Source organism: Zophobas morio, unplaced genomic scaffold (genome assembly GCF_036711695.1).
Source record: "Zophobas morio isolate AGI-343-1 ecotype UQ-CSIRO unplaced genomic scaffold, CSIRO_AGI_Zmor_V1 ptg000026l, whole genome shotgun sequence".
NCBI classification, from domain to species: domain Eukaryota; kingdom Metazoa; phylum Arthropoda; class Insecta; order Coleoptera; family Tenebrionidae; genus Zophobas; species Zophobas morio.
In genome coordinates, this window is record NW_026972131.1 from 10,017,624 (window position 1) to 10,043,075 (window position 25,452).

Sequence of the window (25,452 nt, forward strand, 5' to 3'; positions counted from 1 at the left end):
CACGTGCAAATTTGGCTCGGCTCACCATCGCGACTACCAGACCCACCGACCAACCAACTCGCCGAGTCGGCATCGGCAGATGGGAGCGCCGAGCGCCGTATTCGTACACTCGTGCAACAAGTGAGGGGCGGTGTTCCTCCCAGCGGTGCAAGTGGCGGCCTTTTGAGTCTTCCGAAACCACCAGGTGAGTCGTGCCCGTGTGGCTTGCCCGAAATGGCCATTTTCCCCGAAACGCCGGCGTCACCACGTGATGCGGCACTGTGGCACCGGGAAGCCGGAAGCGGCGGCGGGAGCGGGATCGATCGCTGCGGCGCCGCCCCTCGGCGGGCTCACGTGCTAGCCGAACTGGAACACTAGAATTATTTAGATTTAGATGTGACTAACGCTTGTGTACTTTTTGATTAATCGGGTTTATTAGCTTGGGCTGAACAGGGCGGGCTTCGGGCGGAATTTGACGCTGGAGGTTTGTGTTTTGTGCATGAACGTAACCGTTTTTTGGTGAAGGTTCATTTGGGTTTTAGTATGACGTCATCGGTTTTCTGGAGAAAACGAATGAATAAATTTTAATTAAGGTGACGAATAAATTGGTGTTGGTGGCTTACCGGAATCTCGCACAAACACGTCAAGTAGGGGACAGTGGGGCAACGTGGCGCGAGAAATTATGTGATTTATGGCAACTTTTACGAATTTTTGCCATTGTATGCTAAAACTGTTTCTTGGATATTAAATATTTTGAAATGACGTCATCGGATTTTTAGAGCTTGGACGTAAAAGTGGAAAGTTTATTTTGATTCGCAACGTGATGATTCTTAAATGGATGCTAAACTGTTAAAATATATGCAGCAGCCCTGATCTTGAGACATGTATTTCAACAAAGATATATTTCGTGTTTTTTTTTGGTATCAGTTTCCAAGGAGAAATGAGTAGATAAATTTTAGCAATCGCTAAATCAACACCACCAAAATATCTAAATCCCTCAATTTTCATGTCCCACTAAAATTTCAAAGAAGGCTGTTATCTAATCGTCGAGATAAACAACTGCACTTTTTGTTTTAACATGACGTCATCGTTTTTTGGAATTCAAGAAACAGGAATGAATTTTGACGAAGAAGATTTTTATTATAGAGGTAATTTCAATTTTATATGTGTGTGACCAATATCATGGTAAAACGCTTCCCAGAGATCCTTTAAGGACTTCTTGAATGGGCGGGACTAGTAGCTGCTAAGATAAGACTGATTTTGGCCAATGAGATATCTTCTAAGAAAAACGAGGGTGGGTGGGCGGGGCTAGAATTCTCTGAAATCTTGCAACGTTTTGAGGTTATAGTAAGCGTGGTAAATCGGTAATCAAAAACCCCAGAAATTGATGACGTCATCTCAAATAAAAATAAAATAAAGTTGCGCTTTATCGCGGTCGTAAATCAAATTAAAAGCAATAATTTTTGATAATAAATGTGTTGTTTACCTACATATGCAGTTTTTTAAATGGTGTTTATTTTTGCAAACCACACGGCCGACGTTAATAAGGCTAAAAACAAGTTTTTCTGATTGATTTTATCGCTTTTGCTATTGTCGCCGTGTATGCTTTTGTTAATTTGTTATTACATTACTGAAAACAGTAGTGTTCATACGCAGAAACTCGCTGGTTTTCCACTTTACAACAGTGAATAGTGTGTTTGATATTGTTGAAGGTTTGTATAGCAACATAATTTTGTAATTTAGTAAAAAATTTTATTATTTATTTATTACAAAAAGTAAAACTATACAAACATGCTTTGATCCTTCCTCTTTCAAAATCATCAATAACTCCAAAGAAAGAATGTACAATGAAAGAGCAATTCGTTTTTTCCGCAAGTGAGACACTATTTCTTACCGATTTTGGCGCAACAGCCGCCTTAAGTAAAAATGCCACTGCCATTATTTATAGCTTAGCAGTAATTATAAACTCATAAATCATCGTTTTTATAGTACGTGCTTCCTTCATTACATTTTTATAAACTTCCCCGGTTTATGCAAATACGATGTTTCTTGTTCTTTTTTCGTTGTATTAGTTTTTAATATTCCCGTGACCAAAAAAACCGGTTTTCGTTTCGGCGGTTAAGTTCCCGTTTTCGAAATTTAGTGGTGCTGTAATATTAATTCGTTCCTCTACTCGATGTCGAACCAGAAGCCGGAAATACTAAACTCTAAATTCTAAGCACGCGCCGCCGTAAATTGAGAGTGTTAAAAATAAATTCTTGAGTCTCAACACGCCATACGAGGAAGTTTGTATTTTTACAAAACAAGTTCGGAGAAGTGTTTTTTTTTAACTGCCTTCGTTAATAAAAAAAAGAGTTAATGAAGTTCAGTTGAATAATTAATTCATTATAGAAATTGCTACTTACGGACTTTGTGTACACTCGATAATAAGTTATCAGTTAGCACGGTAGAGTATGGTTCAAGGTGTTCGTGTACTATCTGCGTTGTGATTTTTTTAATACTATGGTCGCGTTTTATCCCACCTTACCTTACCTTACCTAGTCTCACAAAGCACCATGTTAATCCCCTTTTGTAGTTGTATTGATTGAATCAGGAAAGTATTTGCTCATTCCCCCTAATAAATTGGTGACGTCACCCCAAAATTTTTCGATGTGCAAAATATGATCAGTCTATACTTGTAATTTATATTCAGTCGATTTATTATTGATTTATTTTCTCGAAAATGTGAGAATACGCTTGTCTTTATAACAATAAAGCAATGATTCAGTAAGAATTATAATTATAACATTGAGAATATTTTGGGCGTTCCATTAATTTATGACTTGCAGCCAGGCAGCCACCTGCACAAAGAGCTGCCGCTCGAGTTTTGTTTGCAGTATCGTTTCGCATTCTTAAATGCTTTTTTCATCGTTCAAGAAAGTGTATATGTTAAAATGGTAAATTTGTATAGGGGAATCGATTTTGCAATGACGCTCCGCCCCGCCCCTCGATCTGAGAACAAATGAAAAATTCATCACGATTACTTAAGAACATATTTCATATGGTAATTTCTCGTAAAAAAATAAGGATTTTACTATTAAGTCCCTCCCCCCGGCTTACGACGAATAAAACAAATCATCAGAATTGAGACAGGGTGGGTGGGCGGGGCTTATATTTTGCCTTTTTTTTTTCTTACTATACATAGCCATCTTTACACAACAATAAACTTAAAACATGGTTAAAATGGTACACTTTTACAAGGAAATATGGATTTTGTAATGGGAGGGAGCCATTTTCAACAAGTTTTAAGTTTGATGGTGTGAAAATAAGTCTACACATATTAAAACAAAAAGGCAAAATTAAGCCCGCCCACCCGCCCTATCTCGATTGTGATGATTTTTTTAATTCGCCGTGAACCAAGAGGGCGGAGCTTAACGGCAAAATACTTATTTTTACAAGAAATTACAAACATATTTTTGAGTATCGTGTTGTTCAAAGAATACTATCTACATTAAGAAAAAAAAGGCAAAATATTAACCCCGCCCACCCACCCTATCCCAATTGTGATGATCTTTTTTATTCTTACAAACTTAAAACACGTTTAAAATGGTAAATTTTTATAAGGTAATACGGATGTTGCAATTAAGCCCCACCCCTCGATCTGGCAACGAATGAAAAATTCATCACAATCGAGAATTGCGATCGGGGCGGGTATGGGTGGGACCTAATCTTTGACTTTATTTTTTCTTAATATACAAAGTAATGACAATAAGAATCTCAAATTGTATTAGGAAATATCGATTTTGCAATTACGCTCCGCCCCTCGGTCTAACAACGAATGAAAAAATTATCACGATTGAGATCGAGACGGAGGGGTGTGGCTTCTCGTTTGCGTTAGTTTTCTTTGTATAACATGATTACTTAAGAACACATTTCATATGGTAATTTCTCGTAGAAAAATAAGGATTTTACAATTAAGTCCCGCCCCTCGGCTTACGACGAATAAAACTAATCATCAGATTTGAGACAGGGTGGGTGGGCGGGGCTTATATTTTGCCTTTTTTTCCTTAATATACACAGCCATCTTTTCACAACAATAAACTTAAAAGATGGTTAAAATGCTATACTTTTGCAAGGAAATATGGATTTTGTAATTATGGGACGGAGCCATTTTCAACATGTTTTAAGTTTGATGTTGTGAAAATAAGTCTACACATATTAAAACAAAAAGGCAAAATGTAAGCCCGCCCACCCGCCCTATCTCGATTGTGATGATTTTTTTTATTCGCCGTGAACCAAGAGGGCGGAGCTTAACTGCAAAATACTTATTTTTACAAAAAGTTAGAAACATGTTTTTGATTATCGTGTTGTTCAAAGAATACTATCTGCATTAAGAAAAAGAAGGCAAAATATTAACCCCAGCCACCCACCCCATCCCAATTGTGATGATTTTTTTTATTCTTACAAACTTAAAACACGTTTAAAATGGTAATTTTTTATAAGGAAATAGGGATCTTGCAATTAAGCCCCACCCCTCGATATGACAACGAATGAAAAATTCATCACAATTGAAAATTGCGATCGGGGCGGGTTTGGGTGGGGCCTAATCTTTGACTTTATTTTTTTCTTAATATACAAAGTAATGACAATAAGAAACTCAAATTGTATTAGAAAATGTCGATTTTGCAATTACACTCCGCCCCTCGGTCTGACAACGAATGAAAAATTTATCACGATTGAGATCGAGACGGAAGGGTGTGGCTTCTCGTTTACGTTAGTTTTATTTGTATAACACGATTACTTAAGAACACATGTCATATGGTAATTTCTTGTAGAAAAATAAGGATTTTACAATTAAGTCCCGCCCCTCGGCTTACGACGAATAAAACTAATCATCAGATTTGAGACAGGGTGGGTGGGCGGGGCTTATATTTTGCCCTTTTTTCCTTACTATACATAGCCATCTTTTCACAACAATAAACTTAAAACATGGTTAAAATGGTACACGTGCAAGGAAATATGGATTTTGTAATTATGGGACAGCCATTTTCAACATGTTTTAAGTTTAATGTTGTGAAAAGAAGTCTACACATAATAAAAGAAAAAGGCAAAATGTAAGCCCGCCCACCCGCCCTATCTCGATTGTGATGATTTTTTTATACGCCGTGAACCAAGAGGGCGGAGCTTAACTGCAAAATACTTATTTTTACAAGAAATTAGAAACATGTGTAAATTTTTATAAGGAAACATGGATCTTGCAATTAAGCCCCACCCCTCGATGTGACGACGAATGAAAAATTCATCGCAATTGAGAATTGAGATCGGGGCGGCAGGTATGGGTGGGGCCTAATCTTTGACTTTATTTCTTTCTTAATATACAAAGTAATGACAATAAGAAACTCAAATTGTATTAGGAAATATCGATTTTGCAATTACGCTCCGCCCCTCGGTCTAACAACGAATGAAAAAATTAACACGATTGAGATCGAGACGGAGGGGTGGAGCTTCTCTTTTGGTTGTCCTTTTTTTGTAATTAATACAATTAGTTTTCTTTGTATACCTAACACGATTACTTAAGAACATATTTCGTATGGTAAGTCCCGCCCCTCGGCTTACGACGAATAAAACAAATCATCAGAATTGAGATAGAGCGGGTGGGCGGGGCTTATATTTTTATAAAAAAATATGGATTTTACAATTAGGCTCCGGCCCTAGGTCTAGGACAGGTGTGTGTGAGACTTAATCTTTGGCTTTACTTTTTTCTTAATATATGTATACAGTGTTCTTTGAATAACATGGTATATACATGGTAATTTCTTAGACAAATAATAAGGACTTTGCAGTTAAATTCGCTCCTTTGGCTCTCGACGATTAAAAAAAAAATTCATCAGAATTGAGACAGGGTGGGTGGGCGGGGCTTATATTTAGCCTGTTTTTCTGAATATGTGTAGTCATCTTTCCACAAGAAACTTAAAACGTGTTTAAAATGGTAAATTCTTGTACACAAATATGGATTTTGCAATTAAGCCCCGCCCCTCACAACGAATGAAAAATTCATCACAATTGCGGAGTGAAATCGGGGCGGGTATATGTTTTTCTTAATGTACATAATATTCTTTGAACAACACGATACTCAAAAACATGTTTTTAATTTCTCGTAGAGAAACAAAGATTTTGCAGTTAAACTCCGCCCTCTTGACTCACGACGAATAAAAAAATCACCACAATTGAGATAGGGTGGGTGGGCGGGGCTACATTTTACCTTTCTTTTCTTAATATGTGTAGACTTATTTCGATAACAAGAAACTTAAAACATGTCTAAAATGGTACTATCAACTTCAACTTCAGCGAATTTATAAAGCCTACTTTAGCTGACCAGTCTCACAAAGCACCATATTAATCCCCTCGTGCTTTGTATTGTACAACTGAAAAACGGGAATGGAGTTGTCAGAGTAGTCACCTAGGATTTAATTTTTTTAGGGGCGTGATCTAAAACTCGTTCACCTGGTTTCAAAGGGACACACAAAAAAAACGTGAATGGAAACACTGTTGCCATTCTTTCTTATCTTGTCCAGACATGTGTTTGTGATAAGAGCGTTTTCTATTGTAAATTTAACCGCAGCATCCTTAATCGAGGTCACTTTTAACGTAACGAACTTTTCAAATGTTTCTTTAGTTACGTTTTCATCATTTTTGCAGCCTACTCGAACCACGTAAATTTGTGTGGGTAATATTTTTTTTTTTTTCGATTTTATTGTTTTCGTTTTTACATCATGCAGACTCCGGAGGAAGTTTAGTTCGCCGGCGTGGGTTTAAATTGATGGTATATCTTTATCACGTGTTGTTCTGTTTCCGTTTATGTATGAAGTTAGTACCCATCCGACGAATTAACGACGTTAGCGGACGGGAAAATCAAGGATATAAAATTTAATAGATGATCAAACCCAGCGTAAAACTAAATAAAAATAAACCGATATGTAGCCAAAACACGTGTTGTGATTTAACCGCTAATAAAGTAACACTCAAATAAACAAATTTGAGTATGATACTAATCGCAAGCGCCGGAAATGACATCAATGTTAAACAACTGTATTAATTCACCCTCGTTTGTTCAGTTCGTTGTAGCCATGGCGTCAGTAGATGTAAATTTCATTTCAAATTTGCCACCCGGTCCCCTCGATGCCTACAGGAAACGAGCCACATTCGACTGGAAACAAATGAAGCTGTTCTTCGAAGATGCAGAATTGTTGAAAGTTAAGGTAAACAGTTAAACACACTAGGTATTATATTTTGAACCCTCTTTAATCCGGTAACACAGATGCAGCTGTGGCAGTGCTTAGAAAACGACCCGATTTTCGAAAGATCGCTGGTCGTGCAACCCACCGAAGACATGAAGCGAATCACGGCCCTCCAGCTGCACAATTTCCGTCGGTACAAAATTTTGACACCAAAAATGGCCAAGTTACCTTACAAGAAGAAGGTGAGTTTGGGTTGTAGAATGGATGGTTTATGGCTTGACTTTTTTTAGACTCGCCTTTTGATGACTATTAACGAGGCGTTGGCCGTGACCTTCCCCGACGTGTCTGTAAAGCACGCCCTCGGTGTAGACCTTTTCAAAAACACGTTGACGACATTAGGGACTGAAAGACACCAGCACATTTTGGACGCCGCTTGGAACGGGACAGCGCTGTCGTGCCTGGCCCTCACGGAAGTCGCGCACGGTAGCAACACGAAGAAGATGCGCACCACGTCCACCTACGACAAGAATACTCAAGAGTTCGTAATAAACACGCCGGATTTCCAAGCCGCCAAGTGCTGGGTGGGCAATTTGGGTAAATCTTGTACGTTAGCGCTGCTTTTTGCTCAACTGTACACCAACGAACAGTGTTATGGTTTGCACGCCTTCGTCGTGCCGATAAGAGACCCAGTGACGCTTTTGCCCTACCCGGGGGTCACTATAGGGGATATGGGGGAGAAAATCGGGCTGCATGGCATCGACAATGGGTTAGGACGTGATTATGATACCCCAAAAATGCATTTTTGATTTTGTAGGTTTATAATGTTCAAGGATTATAGAATACCGAGGGAAAACCTTCTGAATCGTACCGCGGATGTGACGCCGGAGGGAGAGTACAAGAGCAGTTTTTCCGAGCCGGGGAAAATTCTGGCAGCCGCTTTGGAAAATTTGTCCGCGGGGCGCGTTGGGATTATGCAAGAAAGTTCCAATAATCTGATTTGTGCGGTCACGATAGCCGTGAGGTACGCGGCGCTCCGGAAGCAATTTAATTGCAAACCGGATGACGATAACGAGACTCCCATCATCGAATACCAGCTTCACGTTAGTACCAATTATTTATAATTTAGCCGCGCGGCACCTGGAAAATTGTTACACTATGTGGTCTACGGGCTAATAATTTTTCTGTTTAAGTATAGTCACTTTTAACGTTTTCAAAAAATTTTTTTGAAAATTTTGGATTTTTGTTTCAAAATTTTTGGATTTTTTTTCAAATTTCTCGGTTTTTTGAAGATACGTCGTAAAGAAATTTCAGATTCGTAGTCTGTGGATACTTGTTTATACGCCAACAATTTTTCTGTCTAAATAAGCCACTTTTAACATTTTTAAAAATAAATTTTTGGAAAAATTTCGCCCGCATTTGTCATTTGATTGACACGTTATTACAAAAAAACACTTCGAATTCGTATCAATGTAATTTTTTCTGTGTGAAAACAGCTGCTTTTAATACTCCCAAATAATTTTTGATTTTTTGGGGAATTTTTGACTTTTTTTTCTCGTATTTCTTGGTTATTTGAAGATACATATATAAATTTCATACTCGTAAACTGTGAATAATTCTCTATAAGTAAATAGAGTCACTTTTAATATTAAAACAAAAAATTGAAAGTGTTTTTCAAATTTTTGAATTTTTTGGAATTTTTTGATATTTTTCTTATATTTCTCGGTTAGTTAAAGAGCTATCGTTAAGAGATTTCAGACTCCTATTCTGTGGATAATTTACTAAAAACGAACATTTTTCTCTGTTTAAATAGAGCCACTTTTAACATTTTCAAAAAAAAAAAAATTGAAAATTTTGCCGCCGTATTTGTCGCCTAATTAAAGAGGTATTGCAAAAAGCATTTTAGATTCGTAATTTTCGGACAATTCTTTACAAGCTAGCAACTGTTTCTGTTTGAAAAGAGCCACTTTTAACGTTTTCGAATTTTTTTTTTGAAAATTTTCGAATTTTTTCTAGCATCATTCGCTTGATTGAAGATTTATCCGCAAAAAGGATTTCAGATTCGTCATCTGTTGCATTATGTATAAGTCATCACTTTTTTCCTCTCAAATAAAACCAATTTGAAATTTTTTCCAAAATTTTTGGATTTTTTTTCACTTTTATGGGTTTTTTGAAGAGATATCGTAAAGAAATTTCAGACTCACACAGTCTGTGGATTCTTGTTTATAAGCTAACAATTTTTTCAGTTTGAAGACAGCTCATTTTAATGGTCCCAAAAAAGTTTTGATTTTTTTGGGGAATTTTTGACTTTTTTTTTTCTCGTATTTCTTGGTTATTTGAAGATATATAGAGAAATTTCAGACTCGTAAACTGTGGATAATTCTCTATAAGTAAATAAAGTCACTTTTAATATTAAAAAACAAAAAATTGAAAGTGTTTTTCAAATTTTTGATTTCTGGATTTTTTTTGATATTTTTCTTGTATTTCTCGGTTAGTTAAAGAGCAATCGTTAAGAGATTTCAGACTCGTATTCTGTGGATAATTCTCTATAAACGAACATTTTTCTCTGTTTAAATAGAACCACTTTTAACATTAAAAAAAAACAATTTGAAAATTTTGACCCCCTATTTGTCGCCTAATTAAAGAGATATTGCAAAAAGCATTTTAGATTCGTAATTTCCGGAGAACTTTTTACAAGCTAGCAACTTTTTCTATTTGAAAAGAGCCACTTTTAACGTTTTCGAAAAATGTTTTTGAAAATTTTGGAATTTTTTCTAGCATCATTCGCTTGATTGAAGACATATCCGCAAAAAGGATTTCAGATTCGTCGTCTGTTGCATTATATATGTCACCACTTTTTTCCTCTCAAATAAAACCATTTTGAAATGTTTTCCAAAATTCTTGGATTTTGGGTTTTTTTGAAGAGATATCGTAAAGAAATTTGAGACTCATACAGTCTGTGGCTCCTTGTTTATAAGCCAACAATTTTTTCAGTTAGAAGACAGCTGCTTTTAATGCTCCTAAAAAAGTTTTGATTTTTTTTGGGGAATTTTTAACTTTTTTTTCTCGTATTTCTTGGTTATTTGAAGATATATAAAGAAATTTCAGACTCGTAAACTGTGGATAATTTTCGATAAGTAAATAAAGTCACTTTTAATATTAAAGAAACAAGAAATGGAAGGTGTTTTTCAAATTTTTGATTTTTGGAATTTTTTTGATATTTTTCTTGTCTTTCTCGGAATTTTTTTTCACGTTTCTGGGTTTTTTCGAGGAGATATCGTAAAGAAATTTCAGACTCATAGTCTGTGGATCCTTGTTTATAAGCTAACAATTTTTTCTGTTTGAAAAATGTTGTTTTTTTCGTATTTCTTGGTTATTTGAAAATATATAAAGAAATTTCAGACTCGTAAACTGTAGATAATTCTCTAGAAGTAAATAGAGTCACTTTTAATATATAAAAAAAAAAAATGAAAATGTTTTTCAAATTTTTGATTATTTAGAATTTTTTGATATTTTTCTTGTATTTCTCGGTTAGTTAAAGAGCTATCGTTACGAGATTTCAGACTTGTATTCTGTGGAGAATTCTCTATAAGCGAACAGTTTTTTGATTAAATAAAACCACTTTTAACATTTTCAAAAAAAAAAAAGTTTCGAAATTTTGATCCTGTATTTCTCGCCTAATTGAAGAGATATTGCATAAAGCATTTTAGATTCGTAATTTCCGGAGAACTCTACAAGCTAGCAACTTTTTCTGCTTGAAAGGAGCCACTTTTAACGTTTTTGAAAATTTTGGAATTTTTTTAAGCATCATTCGCTGGATTGAAGACATCCGCAAAAAGGATTTCAGTTTCGTCGTCTGTTGCATTATATATAAGTTACCACTTTTTACCTCTCAAATAAAATTATTTTGAAACTTTTTCCAAAATTTTTGTATTTTGGGTTTTTTTGAAGAGATATCGTAAAGAAATTTCAGACTCACACAGTCTGTGGATCCTTGTTTATAAGCCAACAATTTTTTCAGTTTGAAGACAGCTGATTTTAATGATCCCAAAAAAGTTGATTTTTTGGGGGAGTTTTTGACTTTTTCTCTTATTTCTTGATTATTTGAAGATATCTAAAGAAATTTCAGACTCATAAACTGTGGATAATTCTCGATAAGTAAATAAAGTCACTTTTAATATTAAACAACAAAAAATTGAAAGTGTTTTTCAAATTTTTGATTTTTTGGAATTTTGTGATATTTTTCTTGTATTTCTCGGTTAATTAAAGAGCTATCGTTAAGAGATTTCAGACTCGTATTCTGTGGATAATTGTCTAGAAACGAACATTTTTCTCTGTTTAAATAGAACCACTTTTAACATTTTCAAAAAAAAAAAAATTGAAAATTTTGCCCCTGTATTTGTCGCCTAATTCAAGAAATATTGCAAAACGCATTTTAGGTTCGTAATTTCCGGAGAACTCTTTACAAGCTAGCAACTTTTTCTGTTTGAAAAGAGCCACTTTTAACGTTTTCGAAAATTTTTTTTGAAAATTTTGGATTTTTTTCTAGCATCACTCGCTTGATTCAAGACATATCCGCAAAAAGGATTTCAGATTCGGCGTCTGTTGCATTATGTATAATAGATTACCTCCTTTTTCCTCTCAAATAGAGCCATTTTCAATGCTGAATTTTTTTTGAAAATTTTGAATTTTTTCTCACATTTTTCGGTTATTTGAAGAGATGTTAAGAAATTTCAGACGCGTAGTCTATGGATAATTTTTTTTAAGCCAACAATTTTTTGTGTAGAAATCGAGCCACTTTGAGTTTTCAAAAAAAAAATGGAAGTTTTGTCGCTTAATTGAAGAGATCTTGCAAGAAATATTTCATATTCATAATTTGCGGCTAGCAATTTTTTTATTCGAAAAAAAAGCTACTTTTAATATTTTCGAAAAATTTTAATTTTTTTTTTTGCATAATTCGCAAGATATCCGCAAAAAAGTTTGCAGATTCGTTGCCTGTTTGGAATTTCCTATAGGTTACCTTTTTTACTTCTTACATAAAGCTGTGCAAAAAATGTTTGACATTTTTACTTCCCGAGCGTAAGCAAAGGAAGTATTGTAATCGAGTCCGTCGGCCGACTCTCTACTTTTACGTTTTCTCGATCTTTCATGACCCCTCATGACGAAGAAATAGGTCTCCCATTTCCGTCTGTCTGTCCGTCTGTCCGTCTGTCTGTCCGTCTGCCCGTCTGTTGTCACGGATTTTTATTAGACAGATAATCTCCGAAAGTACTTGACCGATTGTTGTGAAATTTTGTACTTATATTAAGAATATCATGTAGATGGTAAAACGCTAACCAAAATTTGTCGAATCATCCCCACCACTAAAGCGATGACGTCACTTCAAAATTGTACATAGTAAATGGGTTTTCAATTGTATAAAATAACATAGTCCTACACATGTAGTTTACAACTCTGAATCGACTTTTCACCCGAAACGTCCAGATTTTTGGAAAAAAAATCAAAATTATAAAACAACATTTTGAAATTTAATTTTTAATCTGCTAACCAGAATGCTTTGAAATGTTGCAGATGTTTTAAGGCTATAAAGAGCATCATAAATCTTTAGTCAAAAAATATTTGCTTATCCCCTCCAAAAACTTGATGACGTCAGCTCAAAAGTTTGTGGAATAAATCATATCTAAAATGTACAAAATATGATGAGTCTGTACTTGTGAACTATCACTCCATTAATATTTTTTGGATTTGCATATACAGGGTGACTCAAAAAAATTAATAAATGCGTAAATATATTTTATTGATTTAATCAGGAACTACAAAACCGAATGCTCTGAAATCTTGCAGATGTTGTAAGATCATAGAGAGCATAATAAATGTTTAGTCAAAATATATTTGGTTATCTTCTACAAAAAACTGATGACGTCAGCTCAAAAGTTTGCCGAATAAATCGTATCTAAAATGTACAAAATATGATGAGTCTGTACTTGTGATTTATCATTCCATTCATATTTTTGGATTTGCATATGCAGGGTGACTCAAAAAAATTAATGAAGGCGTGAATTTATTTTATCGATTTAATCAGGAATTACAAAACCGAATGCTTTGAAATCTTGGGAATATTTTAAAGTTATTATCAGCATGGTAAACTTTTGTTCAAAATGTATTTGTTCATCCCTCCTAAAAAAATTGATGACGTCACCCTTAAATTTTGCTGAATAAATCCTATCTAAAATGCAAAAAATATGATGAGTTTGTACTTGTGATTTATCATTCCATTCATATTTTTTAGATTTTCTTAAGAGGTGGTTCAAAAAAATTAATGAACTCAATTTATTTTATTGATTAAATTAAAGGCAACACTTATTATTAGTATTACACCTCAACCAACCCAATTTGGTAGACACAAAATTTGTTAAAGGAAAAACTCGGTTGAAACATAAGGGTAGCACGCTTATTTACATCGACTTTAACATTACAGACCTGCATTTGTTTTATGCGTTCACTTGATTCCGCGAATGTGAAGTAGACATGTTTATAATCAACCAATTGTGAATTTCACCGTCAAGAATTAAAATAAAACCCAATGTTTTATATAATAAGCGGAAGTCGAAGCAATAAAACCGACGGTCGTTTTGTTTACAGTTTCTGTGTTTGGCTCTCACGTATGCTGTTACGCCTGTCATCTTAAATTAAGAATGTTTATACATACACGATTTTCAGTTGCCTCTGATACGTAGGTATACGTGAGTAAATTGTTTCGTTATTTTATTGATTATTACAAATCAATATTCAAACGACCCAATTCATTTTCCCGAAAATTTGAGAATATAATAATTTTATTCTTAGTATTACACTACATCTATCCCAACTGATATACGTGTCCTTGCAAAAATGTTGATGACGTCATCGCAATTTTTTTTTTAAATCCCCACTACAAAAATGTAATGAGAAAAAAAACACAATAGGCATGCAGTCGTCAAGTTTCCGACAGCGAGGGAAGTACTGTCTAAACTCTTTAGACCAATTTTTTTAAGATTTTTTTTGGGAAATTTCGTTTTTTTCCCCACATTTCTTGGTTATTTGAAAATATCTAAAGAAATTTTGGACTCGTAAACTGTGGATAATTCTCTATAAGCGAACATTTTTTTTTCTGTTTAAATAGAAACATTTAACGGTTTCAAAAAAGAATTTTTGGAAAATTTTTCTTCGCATTTGTCGTCTGATCGAAACGTTATTACAAAAAAAAAAAAAACATTTTGGATTCGTATAAGCTTAATAACAGCAATTTTTCTGCTTGAAAACAGCTGCTTTTAATGCTTCCAAAATTTTATAATTTTTTGGGGGAATTTTTGTTTTTTTTTTCCTCGGATTTTTTTGTTATTTGAAGATATATAAAGAAATTTCTGACTCGTAAACTGTGGGTAATTCTCTATACGTAAATGGAACCACTTTTAATATAAAAAAAAATAATAAATTTTTGATTTTTTAGATTTTTTTTTAATTTTTTTCTTGCATCTCTCGATTAGTTAAGAGACCTATCGTTAAGAGATTTCAGACTCCGAATCTGTGGATAAGCCAACATTTTTTCTGTTTAAATAGAACCACTTTTGAAATTAAAAAAAAAAAACAAATTAGAAATTTTGCCCTTCCATTTGTCGCCTAATTGAAGATATATTGCAATAAGCATTTTTGATTAGTAATTTATGGAAAATTCTTTATAAACTAGCAATTTTGTTTGTTTGAAAAGAGCTAGATTTAATGTTTTCGAACAAATTTTGGAAATTTTTGATTTTTTTTTTCGCATTTCTCAGTCATTTCAAAAGGTATTGTAAAGAGATTTCAGACTCGTAATCTGTGGATAATTGTCTATAAGCCAACATTTTTTCTGTTTAAATAGAACCACTTTTGAAATAAAAAAAATAGAAATTTTGCGCTTCCATTTGTCGCCTAATTGAAAATATATTGCAATAAGCATTTTTGATTAGTAATTTATGGAAAATTCTTTATAAACTAGCAATTTTGTCTGTTTGAAAAGAGCTAGATTTAATATTTTCGAACAAATTTTGGAAATTTTTGATTTTTTTTTCGCATTTCTCAGTCGCTTCAAAAGGTATTGTAAAGAGATTTCAGACTCGTAATCTGTGGATAATTGTCTATAAACCAACATTTTTTCTGTTTAAATAGAACCACTTTTGAAATTAAAAAAAAAACAAATTAGAAATTTTGCCCTTCCATTTGTCGCCTAATTGAAGATATATTGCAATAAGCATTTTTGATTAGTAATTTCTGGAAAATTCTTTATAAACTAGCAATTTTGTTTGTTTGAAAAGAGCTAGATTTAATGTTTTCGAACAAATTTTGGAAATTTTTGATTTTTTTTTTTTCGCATTTCTCAGTCATTTCAAAAGGTATTGTAAAGAGATTTCAGACTCGTAATCTGTGGATAATTGTGTATAAGCCAACATTTTTTCTGTTTAAATAGAACCACTTTTGAAATTAAAAAAAAAATAGAAATTTTGCCCTTCCATTTGTCGCCTAATTGAAAATATATTGCAATAAGCATTTTTGATTAGTAATTTATGGAAAATTCTTTATAAACTAGCAATTTTGTCTGTTTGAAAAGAGCTAGATTTAATATTTTCGAACAAATTTTGGAAATTTTTGATTTTTTTTTTTTCGCATTTCTCAGTCGCTTCAAAAGGTATTGTAAAGAGATTTCAGACTCGTAATCTGTGGATAATTGTCTATAAACCAACATTTTTTCTGTTTAAATAGAACCACTTTTGAAATTTAAAAAAAAAACAAATTAGAAATTTTGCCCTTCCATTTGTCGCCGAATTGAAGATATATTGCAATAAGCATTTTCGATTAGTAATTTATGGAAAATTCTTTATAAACTAGCAATTTTATCTGTTTGAACAAAGCTGATTTGAATGTTTTCGAAAAAATTTTCGATTTTTTGGAAATTTTTGATTTTTTGTTTCGCATTTCTCAGTTATTTCAAGAGGTATTGTAAAGAGATTTCAGACTCGTAATCTGTGGATAATTGTCCATAAGCCAACAATTTTGTCTGTTTAAATAAAACCATTCTTAACATTTTCAAAAAAAAAAACACCAATTTGGAAATTTTGCCTTATATTTGTCACCGAATTGAAGAGATATTGCAAAAAGCATTCTAGATTCGTAATTTCCAGAGAATTATTTAGAAGCTAGCAATTTTTTTTGTTCGAAGAGAGCCACTTTGACTTCTGAAAAAAAATTTCAATCTCGGTTATTTGAAGAGATATCGTAAAGAAATTTCAGACTTGTAGTCAAAAAAATGTTTGAAGTTACAAGTATCTTTTTATCGAAAATTCGACCACTTGGGAAAATTCTTTATAACTAGCAATTTTTTCTGTTTGAACAGAGCTACGTTTAATGCTAAAAAAAAAAAATGAAATTTTGGATTTCGTTTTCTAGCATTTCTAAAGGGATTTCAATGTCGTTATTTCACAGCAATGGCGCTTATTCCCGTACGTGTCCGCAGCAGCCGTATTCAAAATTTTCATTTCGGCCTTCACCAACGAATACCTGTCCATCGTCGAACGCTCCACAGCGGCCACCAAAATCGAGGACTTTGTAAGCCCCCCGACTGCTAAATTTCCCTCTTAATCACGCCTTGAATCAACAGACCGCCGTAGTCTCTGAGGTACACGCCATTGTGTCGAGCTCCAAGCCCCTCATGACGTGGACTTGCCGAGACGCCGTCCAGGAATGCCGAGAAGCCTGCGGCGGACACGGCTTCCTCAAATCGGCGCGATTCGGAGACATACGGGGGGCCGTAGACCCCACTGTCACCTACGAAGGGGACAATAACGTCTTGGGGCAACAAGCGAGCAATTGGTTGCTGCGCCAGTGGGAGAAAGTGCGCCATAGTGAGGAAGATCCGTGTTCTCCTTTAGGGACTTGCACGTTCCTGAAGGGGTACGAAGAGATACTTGGAAGGACGTTCGTGGGGACGGTGGTTCAAGACGTGCTTAGCTTAAGTTGTAAGTATCGTTATCTTTATTATTATTATTATTATTATTATTTTTGACGTGTCTGTAGTTATCCATACGTGCTATGAGTGGCTGATTACCTACATAGTTCAAGAAACGTACAACAAACAACAATCGTTGGTCAGTACGGGGAAATGTAGAACCGAGGCGCGGAACGAATCTCAGGTGTATTGGGCTTCGGTACTGACACGAATTTACGGCGAATACAACGCCTTCAAGTTCTACTGTAGCCAGTTGGCGACGACGCAAGGGTCAATGCACACTGTACTTGAACAATTAGGGATTCTATACGGCGTTTCCAACCTAGAAAAGCATTGTTCGTATTTCTACCAAGGGCGATTTGCCCGAACGCCCGAATTTTCGTTGTTACTTAAAGAAGGAGTGTTGCGAGCTTGTGCGGGGCTCAAAGACAACGTCGTGGCCATAGTCGACGCTCTGGCGCCCCCAGACTACGTAATAAATTCGGTTCTGGGAAAAACCGACGGGAAGGTATGTTGCGATTACACAGGTAGGACCCAAAGTCACTCTTTGTTTCAGCTATACGAGAATCTACAAGCTACGTTTTTACAAAACCCCAAAGCGCTGACTCGGCCGGAGTGGTGGCAAGAAATCGTGGTACCTGGGGCGCCTGACTTCAAAAAACCAAAGTGTAAATTATAAGAGCTTACTTATAAATGCGGAACGGGTGTTTAAAAAATACTTACAAGAAATGGGTATATACAGATGAAATTTATTGTATAAAATTATTTTTATATTCATTTAGGTACAAATGATTATCGATTTTTAAATAAAGTTACACAACTTGTTGAACATTAATCTAGGGTTTGTAGTGGGTTAGGAGCATCTCGTGGTAGAACTTCTGGCGGACTCGAGTGTCGTATCGGTACTGCTTTTCTTTTTCCGCGTTGGGGACGAAGTGGTTTTCGAAGAAGTGCGAAAAGTGGCGGCCGAGGTCTTTGTTTGACTCCAGGGAGCCGGGGTCGGAACTCGGTGATAACATATCTAGAAAAAGTTTTACTGTATTTTGGGTCTCGGTTCAACGTTCCACTGTAATATCTCACATTTTCGGTTTTTCGATGTTATAATTTTTAATTTGTTGCCTTTTCGATTTCTTTACTTTCCGGAAGAGTTTTCTATTTTTTCGGTATTCCCATTTATATTTTCAGTTATCGATTTTTCGAAAATATTGTTTACGCCACTGGTTTTTACTTTGTAATTGTTATCAAAAAACAAAAACAGCAGAAACAAATTTTATAATTTTTCAAAAGAGGGCGAAGTTCTGTCGAAATAACCTTTGGAAATTTTGCTCCCGTATTTGTCACCTAATTGGAGCAAAAAGCACTTTAGATTCGTATTTTCCGGAGAATTCTTTACAAGCTGGCAATTTTTTCCATTTAACGTTTTCGAATTTTTTTTTATTTTTTTCTCGCATCAAAGGTTACCTCTTTCTTTCTTCTCAAGTAGAGCCATTTTGGATGCCGAAAAATTGCTTTGAAAATTTTGGATTGTTTTTCACATTTCTTTGTTATTTGTTGAGATATCTAACAGAAATTTCAGACTCTTAAGTCTGTGGAAAATCGTTTATAAGCAAACAATGTTTTCTCTCTAAATAGTCACTTCTAACGTTTTCGAAAATAAATTTTTGGAAAATTTTCCTTCGCATTTGTCGTCTGATCGAAACGTTATTACAAAAAAAAAAACATTTTGGATTCGTATCAATATAAGCTTTATAAGAGCAATTTTTTCTGTTTGAAAACAGCTGCTTTTAATGCTTCCAAATTTTTTTAATCTTTTTGCGGAATTTTTGAGTTTTTTCTCGCATTTCTTGGTTATTTGAAGATATATAAAGAAATTTCAGACTCGTAAACTATAGATAATTCTCTATAAGTAAACAGAGCCAATTTAATATTAAAAAAAAAACATTTCAAAATGTTTTTAAATTTTTTATTTTTTTAGAGTATTTTTGACTTTTTTCTTGCATTCCTCGGTTAGTTAAAGAGCTTTCGTTAAGAGATTTAAGATTCTTAATCTGCGGATAATTAATTTTGCATAAGCGAACATTTTTTCTGTCTATATAAAACGATTTTTAACATTTTCAAAAAAATTTTTTGAAAATTTTGCCCCCGCATTTGTCACCTAATTGACGAGATTTCATATTCGTCGTCTGTTGCATTGTGTATAGGTTACCACTTTTTTCCTCTCAAATAGAGCCATTTCGAATTCCGAAAAATTTTTTTCAAAATTTTTTGATTTTTTTTCTCACATTTCGTAAAGAAATTTCAGGCTCATGGTCTGTGGATACTTGTTTATACGCCAAAAATTTTTCCTGTCTAAATAGAGCCACTTTTAACGTTCACAATTTGAAAACATTTTTTGAATTTTTTTTATTTTTGGGTGGATTTCTGTTTTTTTTTTCTCAGTTTTTTTTTTATATTTGAAGATATATAAAGAAATTTCAGACTCGTAAACTGTGGATAATTCTCTATACGTAAATAGAACCACTTTTAATATTAAAAAAATAATAATTTTTGATTTTTTAGAATTTTTTTCTTGCATTTCTCCATTAGTGAAGAGATTTCAGACTCCGAATCTGTGGATAATTCTCTATAAACAAAAATTTTTTCTGTTTAAATAGAACCACTTTTGAAATTAAAAAAAAAAAAAAACAATTTAGAAATTTTGCCCTTCGCCTAATTGAAGATGTATTTATTGCAATGAGCATTTTAGATTCGTAATTTATGGAAAATTCTTTATAAACTGGCAATTTTGTTTGTTTGAAAAGAGCTAATTTTAATGTTTTCGAAAAAATTTTGGAAAATTTTCGATTTTTTGGAAATTTTGTTTTTTTTTGCCATTTCTCAGTTATTTCAAGAGGTATTGTAAAAAGATTTCAGACTCGTAATCTGTGGATAATTGTCTATAATTTTTTCTGTTTAAATAAAACCATTCTTAACATTTTCAAAAAAAAAAAAAAAAGTTTGGAAATTTTGCTCTATATTTGTCGCCTAATTGAAGAGATATGGAAAAAAGCATTTCAGATTCTTAATTTCCGGAGAATTCTTTACAAGCGAGCAACTTTTTCTGTTCGAAAAGAGCCATTTTGACCGTTTTCAAAATTTTTTTTGAAAATTTTGAAACTTTCTCGCAATTCCAACTTTTAACATTTTCGAAAAAAAAATTGGGAATTTTGGGTCGTTTTTGACGCATAATTGAATAGATATTCGCAAAAATTATTTTGAAAATTTTGGATTTTTTTTCATCATTTTTGGAGAAAAAAAAAAAATCAAATAAATAAGCACACCGTTTCGAGGTCGTTTATCATGTGACAAAATTAAATTAAAAGGGATAAATGTCTTTTTAAACCGTGTTTTTTTACAAAGTAATTGTTTTCGTTAATTAGTTTGATTAAAAATGTATTTTTACCCCTAGAGTACGAAGAAATAGGTCTCCATCTGTCTGTCTGTCCGTCTGCTGCCGTCCCGGATTTTTATTAGACAGATAATCTCAGAAAGTACTGGGCCGATTGTTGTCAAATTTACTTATCCCCTCCAAAAAATTGATGATGTCAACTCAAAATTTTGCTGAATAACTTGTATCTAAAATGTCCATGTAAGATATAACTGATTTGGAAAATGATATACCCTCTAAGAAAATAAAGGGTGGGTGGGCGGGGTTAGTACTTCGTAAGATATGACTGCTTTGGAAAATGAGCCTATACTTGAAAGAAATTGATCTATTTCTGGTATAATAAAACCTGTTTAAATGTTTGATGAAAATGTTGGAGGCGCCAAGAGAGTAATTATTTTAAATTATGATTTTTTTTTCTTCAATTTTTCGATTTTACAATTTTTGGAATTTATTATTTTTCGATTATTTAATTTTTCGGTCTCAGATTTTTTCTATTTGTAGGTTTTTCTTTCCATTTTTGATTTAGCTTTTAAATTTTTGAAGTTCTCAATTTTTTAATGCTCCATTCCCAGATTCTAATTTTTAAGTTCTGAACAAAAAGATCAAGTTTATTAAAACTGAAATTTTCACAATTTTACAGTTTTGTTTTATTTAACTAATTAATTTAACTGTTTTCACTGCGTTCATATATATTGTGTTGACTGATCTTTGTTTGATAATAAAACCAATTTTTGAATTTTTTAGAATTCTTTAGTTGTCCGATTTTGCTTCCAACTTTTGTTAGATTTTACAAGTTTCGATTTGCAATTTTTCGAATTTGTTCTAAGTTTTCAAATTTTCTATTTATCAATTTTTGAATTTTTCAGTTTCATAATTACTTGGAATTTTAACTTTGGAATTAGAATCAGTCTTATCTTAGTCAAGTACTATCCCCGCCCACCCGCCCTCGATTTTCTTAGAAGGTATATTATTTTCCAAATCAGTCATATTGCTTATACAGGCTGACTCAAAAAATTAATAAATTAGTAAACTTATTTCATTGAATAAATCAATCCTTTGAACTCTTGCAGACGTCTTAAAGTTATTGTAAGCCTGGTAAATTGTTAGTCAAAACATATCTGTTTATTCCTCCCAAAAAATTGATGACGTCTTCTCAAAATTTTGCCGAATCAATCCTATCTAAATTTTTTTAGATTTGCTTAAACGGGTGGCTTAAAAAAATTAATGAATGCGTCATTTTTTTATTAATTAAATCAGGAACGGCTCACTACATTTTCCTAGAAAATTTTGGGAATACAATACTGTTATTTTTCAATTTCCACTAAATAATATAAGTCAATGAAATGAAGAAAGGAGGTGGGCGGGGCAAAATTTAGCTTTTTCTAGTTTTATGAGCACGCAGTAGCCCCGCCCACCCACCCCTTCTTCGTTCCAGTGACTACTAATACTGTTCAGTCCTATCTTAACAAGTTTTAGCCCCGCCCACCCACCTTTTTTTTTCTTTAGAAGATATAAGAAAAAAATCTTCCAGCAGGCTTTGAAATTTAATGTTAAAAAAATTATGTTGGCAACACCAAGCGTATCTTCTCCAGTTTGACAGTTACAGCTAAATAAATGTCAAATAGCTGCAATGCGAACATTTTTATTTTTAAAAGAAATTTTATGCCCTACATGGGACTCATTGAATTTGCGATTCTTGGAATTTTCGGTTTTTCGATTTTCGAATAAATTCGAATTTTCCATTTTTCAATTTTTTAATTTCGATTTTAGAATTCTGGGCTTTCCGCCTTTTCGATTTCTTTACTTCCAGGAACAATTATCTATTTTTTCCATTTTCGAATTCTCGATTTTTCGGTATTCCCAGTTTTACGCCACAGGTTTTACTGCTTTTTTTCTAGTTTCATTAGCAAGCAGTAGCCCCGCCCACCCACCCCTTCTGCGTTCCAGTGACTACTCCTAATACTATTCAGTCCTATCTTAGCAAGTTTTAGCCCCGCCCACCCACCCTTTTTTTCTTTAGAAGATACAAGAAAAAAAAATCGTCCAGCAGGCTTTGAAATGAAATGTTAAAAAAATTATGCGTTTCTTCTCCTGTTTTTACAGTTACAGCTAAATAACTATCAAAATGTCAAATAGCTGCAATGCGCAAATATTTTCATTTTTAAAATAAATTTCATTGCCTACATTCGGCTCATTGAATTTGCGATTCTAGGAATTTTTGGGTTTTCGACTTTCGATTTTCGAATTTTCAATTTTTTAACTTCGATTTTGGAATTTTGGGCTTTCCGCATTTTCGATTTCTTTACTTTCAGGAAGAGTTTTCTCTTTTTTTCATTTTCGAATTCTCAATTTTGCGGTATTCCCACTTTTTCGGAGAAATTATTTACACCACTGGTTTTACTGTTTTTTTTTCTAGTTTCATGGGCACGCAGTAGCCCCGCCCACCCACCCCTTCTTCGTTCCAGTGACTACTCCTAATACTGTTCAGTCCTATCTTAGCAAGTTTTAGCCCCGCCCACCCACCCTTTTTTTTTCTTTAGAAGATATAAGAAAAAAAATCGTCCAGCAGGGTTTGAAATGTAGTGTTAAAAAAATTATGTTGGCAACACCAAAGCGTTTCTTTTCCAGTTTGACAGTTACAGCTAAATAACTGTCAAAATGTCAAATAGCTGCAATGCAAACATTATTATTTTTCAAATAAATTTCATGGCCTACATTTGGCTCATTGAATTTCCGATTCTTGGAATTTTCGGTTTTTCGATTTTCGAATTTTCAATTTTTTAATTTCGATTTTAGAATTCTGGGCTTTCCGCCTTTTCGATTTCTTTACTTCCAGGAAGAGTTTTCTATTTTTTCCATTTTCGAATTCTCGATTTTTCGGTATTCCCACTTTTTCGAAGATATTATTTACGCCACTGGTTTTACTGTTTTTTTTTTTCTAGTTTCATGAGCACGCAGTAGCCCCGCCCACCCACCCCTTCTTCGTTCCAGTGACTACTCCTAATACTGTTCAGTCCTATTTTAGCAAGTTTTAGCCCCGCCCGCCCACCCTTTTTTTTTTTCTTAGAAGATATAAGAAAAAAAATCCGTCCAGCAGGCTTTGAAATTTAATGTTAAACAAAGTATGTTGGCAACACCAAGCGTTTCTTCTCCAGTTTGACAGTTACAGCTAAATAACTGTCAAATGTCAAATAGCTGCAATACAAACATTTTTATTTTCAAAATAAATTTCATGGCCTACATTTGGCTCATTGAATTTGCGATTCTTGGAATTTTCGGTTTTTCGATTTTCGAATAAATTCGAATTTTGCATTTTTCGATTTTCGAATTTTCAATTTTTTAAATTCGATTTTGGAATTTTAAAGCTTTTCGATTTCTTTACCTTTAGGAAGAGTTTTCTATTTTTTCCATTTTTGAATTGTCGATTTTTCGGTATTCCCACTTTTTTGGAGATATTATTTACGCCACTGGTTTCTCTGTCTTTTTTTCTAGTTTCATGAGCACGCAGTAGCCCCACCCACCCACCCCTTCTTCGTTCCAGTGACCACTCCTAATACTGTTCAGTCCTATCTTGGCAAGTTTTAGCCCCGCCCACCCACCCTTTTTTTTTTCTTAGAAGATATAAGAAAAAAATCGTCCAGCAGGCTTTAAAATTTAATGTTAAAAAAACTATGTCGGCAACACCAAGCGTTTCTTCTCCAGTTTGACAGTTACAGCTAAATAACTGTCAAAATGTCAAATAGCTGCAATGCAAACATTTTTATGTTTAAAATAAATTTCATGATCTACATGTGGCTCATTGAATTTGCGATTCTTGGAATTTTCGGTTTTTCGATTTTCGAATAAATTCGAATTTTCCATTTTTCGATTTTCGAATTTTCAATTTTTTAATTTCGATTTTCGAATTCTGGGCTTTCCGCCTTTTCGATTTCTTTGCTTCCAGGAAGAGTTTTCTATTTTTTCCATTTTCGAATTCTCGATTTTTCGGTATTCCCACTTTTTCGGAGATATTATGGTTTTAGTGTTTTTTTTTTCTAGTTTCATGAGCACGCAGTAGCCTCACCCACCCACCCCTTCTTCGTTCCAGTGACTACTCCTAACACTGTTCAGTCCTATCTTAGCAAATTTTAGCCCCGCCCACCCACCCTTTTTTTTCTTTACAAGATATAAGAAAAAAAATCGTCCAGCAGGCTTTGAAATGTAATTTAAAAAAAATTATATTGGCAACACCAAGCGTCTCTTCTCCAGTTTGACAGTTACAGCTAAATAACTGTCAAAATGTCAAACAGTTGCAATGCAAACATTATTATTTTTAAATAAATTTCATGGCCTACATTTGGCTCATTGAATTTGCGATTCTTGGAATTTTCGGTTTTTCGATTTTCGAATAAATTCGAATTTTGCATTTTTCATTTTCGAATTTTCAATTTTTAATTTCGATTTTCGAATTTTCAATTTTTTAATTTCGATTTTGGAATTTTAAAGCTTTTCGATTTCTTTACCTCTAGGAAGAGTTTTCTATTTTTTCCATTTTCGAATTCTCGATTTTTCGGTATTCCCACTTTTTCGGAGATATTATTTACGCCACTGGTTTTTACTTGTTATAAAAAAAAGGCAGAGACAAATTTTATAATTTTTCAAAGGAGAGCGAAGTTCTGTCCAAATAATCTTCTACCATTTTTTTTTTAAGCATAATTACATGACGTAGTGATGATAATAATAATTTCCGCATTTGTTACGTTTAACCGGATAAAAAAAAATATTTTTTTTACATATCAAAAAAATCGTCTAGCAAGCTCTAAAATCAAATGTTA

General features: G+C 33.6%; 2 protein-coding genes across 4 annotated transcripts in view; one reads left to right on the forward strand and one right to left on the reverse strand.

Moving 5' to 3' along the window:
- Positions 1-18,046, forward strand: LOC135136462 (peroxisomal acyl-coenzyme A oxidase 3). Of its 2 annotated transcripts, none has more exons than XM_064065738.1 (9): positions 1-184; positions 7,074-7,217; positions 7,277-7,438; positions 7,487-7,962; positions 8,011-8,296; positions 16,689-16,811; positions 16,864-17,221; positions 17,280-17,719; positions 17,768-18,046. In XM_064065738.1, the coding sequence occupies exons 2-9, from the start codon at positions 7,086-7,088 to the stop codon at positions 17,888-17,890; spliced, it is 2,100 nt and encodes a 699-aa protein (XP_063921808.1). In that variant the 5' UTR covers positions 1-184; positions 7,074-7,085; the 3' UTR covers positions 17,891-18,046. The 2 variants fall into 2 exon arrangements, with proteins under 2 accessions (XP_063921808.1, XP_063921809.1); XM_064065739.1 differs by lacking the exon at positions 1-184 and adding an exon at positions 1,606-1,691.
- Positions 17,941-25,452, reverse strand: part of LOC135136463 (F-box only protein 21-like) — a 10,800-nt gene continuing 3,288 nt past the window's right edge. For both annotated transcript variants that reach the window (XM_064065740.1, XM_064065741.1), the window contains exon 7: positions 17,941-18,232. In XM_064065740.1, the coding sequence (XP_063921810.1) occupies positions 18,048-18,232 (185 nt within the window). In that variant the 3' untranslated portion in view covers positions 17,941-18,047. The remainder of the gene's footprint in view (positions 18,233-25,452) is intronic.

Coding starts and splice junctions, on each gene's coding strand:
- LOC135136462 (XM_064065738.1), top strand. CDS start 7,086: ATGGCGTCAGTAGATGTAAATTTCATTTCAAATTTGCCACCCGGTCCC. Junction 7,218..7,276: donor CAGAATTGTTGAAAGTTAAG/GTAAACAGTTAA, acceptor CCGGTAACACAG/ATGCAGCTGTGGCAGTGCTT. Junction 8,297..16,688: donor TCATCGAATACCAGCTTCAC/GTTAGTACCAAT, acceptor GTTATTTCACAG/CAATGGCGCTTATTCCCGTA.